This window comes from Arachis hypogaea, chromosome 7, assembly GCF_003086295.3.
Source record: "Arachis hypogaea cultivar Tifrunner chromosome 7, arahy.Tifrunner.gnm2.J5K5, whole genome shotgun sequence".
In the NCBI taxonomy this organism is placed as follows: Eukaryota; Viridiplantae; Streptophyta; class Magnoliopsida; order Fabales; family Fabaceae; genus Arachis; species Arachis hypogaea.
Window position 1 is genome coordinate 25636777 of NC_092042.1, and position 6526 is coordinate 25643302.

Sequence of the window (6526 nt, forward strand, 5' to 3'; positions counted from 1 at the left end):
TTGTGTTATTAGTCATTATAAGACTATAAGTTAATTTTATCTTTAGAATGCATAAGATTTTAGACTAATACATAAGATTGTGTTATTTGTATTGATTTAAATATTTGGTATTATTAGACAATATTAGTATTGATTGTGGTTATGCTTTAATATTGATTGTGGTTATGCTTTAATTTTGAAGAATGGTTGGTTCTTGTTATACTTTTCTAAGTGAATTTTACCATGTTAACTAATGGTTGGAGCCTTGGAAATTTGGATATTTTTACATGCTAGTTTACAAGAAGGTATCAACGTAATGTAATGTTAACGGCCCGGTTTTCACCCGGTTTTCACCCGGTATAATTGTGGCCCGAAAGTGTATTGGTTTCATCGGGTTTAAGGCCGGGTTCGGGTCTAATAAATAGACCCGGTGTATATTTCGGGCCGGGTCTGGGTCACATCAAACCCGGCTTCACCCGGCCCATGTGCACCCCTACCGTATGGGAAGTGGTCAAGTGGAGGTAAACTTTCTGATGAAAACTGATTTTAATAATTAATATTTATATGTAATCAATTATATCACACAAATCAATTTCGTATATCTGAATATTAATGAAAACAATTAAGAACAAAATCAGAAAATTGTCCATTATTCAAATAGCAGTGCGTTCTGTATCACTTAGCACAGCTTCAGAAAGTCTTTTTACCAATAAAACTTGATGATTCAAGATTCTACTAAGAGTTCTTTACTGAAACCTTAAACATATACACTTCCGTGGATGGGAACACCTTCACTTACTCTTTGCTCCTAAAGTTCTCTGCCAACCTTGGTTTTATTATTCATGGGACTATAATTCATGGCCATATTGTGAGACTTGGCTTTCAAGATGACTTATTTGTTCAAACTGCACTTGTTGACATGTATGCTAAGTGCACTTATGTTGATTGTGCACGCCACATGTTTGATGAAATGACGCAGAGAAGTGTCGTGTCCTGGAACGACATGAAGGTGAAGCAGAGCAACCGAACACATCCCATCTTCTGCACAAGTCCATATTCTAACTACTCAATCAGTTTTTGCAAGCCCAATACGTGGTCTTTATCCGATGAATTCATAAACAACAATCGTATTACGTGCTTATTAGTCTCGTAAAGTAATTATGGGTGGTTCAAATTCCATCTTGTACAAACAACAATTTATTGATCAGCCATAAATTCTCAAATAAAATTTTAATTTGTGAATGGATTAGTTTTTGGTCTCCATGCTGTGAGATAATAAGAAGAAAAAAAGGAGGAGGAGGAGGGTAAGACTCTATATCAACTTAATATTTATTCACTATTAGCTGAGAGTTGTTTATTTTAAGTGGGATCATTAATATATTGAGAAATGCATAAATCAATGTAGTCTCTCATATTAAGAATTGTGTTTAGTAATTGAATAATGACACAAATACATATAGATAGATAGATAGATAGATAGATAGATAGATAGATAGATAGATAGATAGATAGAAAAATATGTTTGGACAAATAAAAAAAGCAAATCTTAAGACACAAATTTGTATCTTTTTTGTCCTTCTAAATAGTAGAGACAAAAAGAATACAACTATATTTGCGTTATGTCCCAACTAACAAACGCAATATATGTACACACATATATAATCTTTCATCAGCAGCAGCAATCTTGCTTCACTAAAAGGTACAAGAATAAGCATTGCAAAGTCCAGTATTGGCACTACTATAAGGAAACAAGGCAACAGGGCGAGTTCTTGGAAGCTCAGGAATAGGCTTCTCCATGTTACCAAGAAACTCCACAACTTGCTCCATTGAGGGTCTCCCTTTGTTCTCATTCAAAGTGCAAAGCAAACCAATTTCAAGAACTCTAATTGCTTGCTCCAAGTTTATCAATGATCCCATCTTTCTATCTACAATCTTCACTTTCTCATCAATCTCATGCAAGTTCCAAGCAAAATCCAACAAATTCTTCTCCTCAGGCTTCCCTTCATCACTCTCATTCCTTTTCCTTCCTGCTATTACTTCCAACACAAGGACTCCGAATTCAAACACGTCTGCGCCGTGGCACACTTGAGCCTCGAATTGTTTTGATTCGGCCCCCATTAGGACGAATCCAAAGTCCCCCAACACGGCTCTGAAGCTGACATCAAGGAACACACTGCTGCATTTCAAGTTCTTGTGGGCTAGTTGCTTGCCGTGGAGGAAACTCAAGCCATCAGCTACATCCTTTATGACTTTGAATCTTCGCGTCCACGGAAGAACGCCGGCCCCAAATAGCCATTTATCTAGGCTGCCATTGGGGACAAAGTCATAAACCACCATGACTTGATGATTGTCCTGGCACCAGCCTCTAAGGGGAAGCAAATTTGGGTGGCGAACCGCGCTGATTGTCTTGATTTCCTTTAACAAACGCTTCTTATCAGATCCGTGTGTGCCAAGGAACTGCTCCGAGAATCTCTTCACAGCAACCTGTGTACCATTAGAAAGCTTCCCTCTGTAGTACACTCCTCTGGAATCATTTCCAAGCAACTCAATTTCACTGTAAGACCGAGTTGCGGACGAAAGCTCAGAGAAGGTGAAGCGGCGAGGCTTGTTTGGAGGCCTTGGCCTGTGAATATCTACATCCATTGGACTTTTTGATTTGGCAGCGTTTCTTCTGTGCTTGCTGACAAAGTAGAAACCAATCAGAACAACGAGAACAATCGCGACCGCCGCCACGAAAATCAAGAAGCTTTTAGAAGGTTCGTCCTTTGAAGACTTTGTGGTAGCTTCTTCTGCAGCTCCAGTACTATTCTGAAGCAAGATCTGGCCCTGGCAAGTTTCGGATGACGGTAACCGGAGGAAAGCTTGGCTAGTTGAAGTGAAATTCCAAGAGAGTATATTATGGATTTGAGTATGGTTACCTATGTTGCGCAGATAAAAATACTAGTATTAGATATAACAAATTAGTGGTAAATTTAAGATGGCAATATCCAATACCAATCATACTACGTGTACACTAAAAATCAGTGACTAAATCAACTACTGGTATAAAATACATATTAAAATATAAAATATATATTGAAAATAAATCAAACTAACACATGAATTTACAAAAATACATGATGACTAGTTTTTTGTGTGCATATAGTATTTTTTATTCAATGCAGATGATAGTTTGTTACCTGTGGAAGCTGAGAACCCTACAAACATGTACTCATTTAGATAAGGAGTAAGATTAATGGACTCTGAGAAGATTGGCTTGGATGGATAAACAAATTGGTCGGCGAGGCCGAGATGAATATCCATCCTCCTTTGTTGACCATCATATTTGATCCAAGCCCTATGAACAGAACCATCCTTAAGAGAAACACCAGCATCAGAAGCATTTATAGTTTTTGTAGATACTATGGTACCTAAATTGATACCAATATGGTTATCATTTGGATCACGAAATTCAGGGTTCTTCCTTGTGTCAAATTCAACTGCAACTGCCTTATAGTCATTCTCACAAACATCATTGAGCATTGCAAGCCATGGACCAGATCTTCCAACTGTGAACTCATCAGGAACAATTATGAAGGTTAAACCACTTCCTCCATTGGAGGATTCATCAGAGGATGTTGAATTGTTGAGCTGAAAAGCGAAGGTGGTTTCGAAAGACGCCGGAGTTTGTGTTCTCGGATCTAGAAGGCGAATTGGGAAGTTGTAGATTCCTCTACCTGCTTGGTGCCTTATGTCAGTGTCTTGTGACTCAATTGGGATCTGAATTGCACCATTTTCATCTGAGAATTTGGCACTGCCTAGAAGCTTCACTTCATGGACTAATCTAGGGTTGTTGTTCAAGTTGAAATTTGGGAAGAAAAAGTGTTTGGTAACATTAATTGGAACATCACTAGCATAAGAAGAAACAGCAAATCTGTATGGAACTATAGCTGCTAGAAGATTGAGCAACAAAATTATGCAGAAAATATTATAGCATGAGGGATCCATCTCATCTCATGCCAGAAAAATTTAATAACTTAGCATAGGATGATTATGAATTATGATTGGTGGTGCTAACTGCTGATATTAATAATAATAATGGTGACAATGCTTCAAGTAAAGGTAGGGAAGATTGTACAAAATTTGAATTAGGTGCTGCAGGTAAAAAAACCAAATGACAAGATTGCTAAAATCTGACTAGATAATGTTTTGGACTCATCCTCAAAGAGACAAAATGCCACTTGAAAATTTTCTGGTTATAAATTATTTAGAGGTGGAAATTTTTTTCGCATTAATCAACTAGAGTTTGAGTTGCATCATTGTGCTGAGGGAAGGAATAACCGAATAAGCACTCACAAAAATTTGTCACGTGCAAAGTGTAATAATAATAATAATAATAATAATAATAATAATAATAATAATAATAATAATAATAATAATAATAATATTAAATATGAGATCAGTTAAGACGGTAAAAATATAATATTTTAATCATAAAATTTCGAGTTCAAATCTTTGAAAGGTGTATATTACGGTGAAAAAGAAAAATGGTGAAGAGAATGAAGATTCTCTTTGAGGAGTGGTTAGATAATTATCACATAAAATATGTTATTTTGTTTTTGTTAATTTTAAAAATAAAATTAACTATTCCTTTTCATTCTATGCATATGAAAACCTTTTTATTATAAAATTGGTCTCTTTAAAATAGTATAAGTATATTTTTATAAGTTATATATAATAAAACAACATTCAAAAAAATAATTATACTAAATATATACTGAAATTTATCAGTAATATAAAATATACAATAAAATATAAAATATATATTAAAAATATTTTTTTAAATAAAAATAAATTAAATTAATATATATTTATATATAAATATATAATGATTGATTTAATAATTAATTTTTTATGATATAATATTTTTGAAAATTAAAATATTTACTAATGGAACAAAAGTTGATACGATTTGTATGCAATTGTAAAGATAACACAACTCAATTATTCATAAATGGATAATAACAAAATAAATAAGCTGCTGTGTGGGGTACATTTACCAGAGGTGGAAAACTGGTTATCCATGGTCCAAGAAATGGCACAAGTCTCTATTTATGTTTTTTTGGAAAATAAATGGCGCAAGTCTATCATCAGCCAAGGCAATCATGCAAATATATTCCGTAACCCAAATGAAAACCATAGGTAACCATAACTTAAATGTTTTTGTTGGACAAGTAACACGTGTCAAAAGGAGGCTTCTTCCGAATGAATAATGTTATTTAAATATCACAGAAAGAAATAATAATTATTATGGCTAAAATAAGTTGTGAAAGAATTCTTCTGAATGTTGATTTGGTTTAATAAATCTTAGATATTTAAATGTTAAGCAATCAATCAGTGCACCGTCTGCTAATTATTTTATAGTGCATGATTAGGATAGTCATTATAAGTTTATAACTATATTATTTTAGAGAAGTATAGGTAAATAATTTTTAATTGGCCAATTTTAAACAATTATAATTAATAATAATTAATTAGTATAAAGTGTAACTAAAAAAATTTGTTAGTCTATTGTTGATTAAACTCTTGTTAATTATCTAATAGAATTGCATTATTTTTTAAGAATAAATGTCTTTTCCGGTCTTTAACTATTTGTCCGATGAACTTTGCATCTCCTAACAAATATAAAATCCCAAATCGATTCCTATCTACTTTGAAATATGTACGTTTCAATTCGTACAACTGATTTCGAGCAGGTCACTTGCTGATGTATCAGTAACTTGTCCACGTGGGTTTCTCTCCTTCATAATTGAGACAAATCGCCCCCTGAATCTTTGTTGAAATGCTGCGTTTTATAAAGAGTCTTATTCCATAAAATTCCTTCCTCTCCCTCGTCATTTACATTTAACCCCAATTCTAAAAGTCTTTCTCCTTTCCTCCAAAAGAGCGTTACATTGAGGACGTGCGAGTGTGTTGCACCACTGTGTGGGAAGACATTGACTGTGTTTGGAAAGTTTCTTTGAAACGGTACGGAATACTTCGTTCCCTTCTATTTACTTTATCTGTTCCTATAGTCTAGTTGAGGAGTGTGTGAGATAGTGGCCACGAAATTAGCTTTGATAACTTTGTGAGTGTTATGCATGTTGATTATGGGTGGATATGGTGAAGCATTGGCTTTGTGTGATGAGTTAGGGTTGTTGCGAAGCTATAATAGTGATGTTAACTTTGAAAGTTTCTACCTTTGTGTTTACTATGAGTTAAGAATTATTAATTGATAGACATTGTAGTTATTTGCTCTTGATTAAGTTTGAAGTTTAGCTCTGTTACTGAATTGTGGTTAGAATTTTTGCAGATATCTGTGTTTGTTGTCCCTGTTTTTCATCATGGTGGGAGACTCAAGAAAGATTCAAATGGAGTGTTACGGTACGTAGATGGAAAGGTTGAAAAGTTTTCACTCATGGATATTGATTTTGTTAACAAGAAGGACTTGGAAGAATTTTTCAGGGGATTAGGTTATCCAGAATGCAAAAAAAATTACTAGCTTGATCCAGTAGTAAAAAACTTGGAG

The 6526-nt window shown here is 34.2% G+C and overlaps 1 protein-coding gene across 1 annotated transcript; it reads right to left on the reverse strand.

Moving 5' to 3' along the window:
* Positions 1-1484: 1484 nt before the first annotated feature.
* On the reverse strand, positions 1485-4314 carry LOC112702841 (L-type lectin-domain containing receptor kinase VIII.2). The gene is made up of 2 exons (XM_025754034.2): positions 3159-4314; positions 1485-2897 (listed from the first exon to the last, which is right to left on the reverse strand). Exons 1-2 carry the CDS (start codon positions 3964-3966, stop codon positions 1672-1674), a joined length of 2034 nt encoding a protein of 677 aa, XP_025609819.1. The 5' UTR covers positions 3967-4314; the 3' UTR covers positions 1485-1671.
* Positions 4315-6526: the final 2212 nt, after the last annotated feature.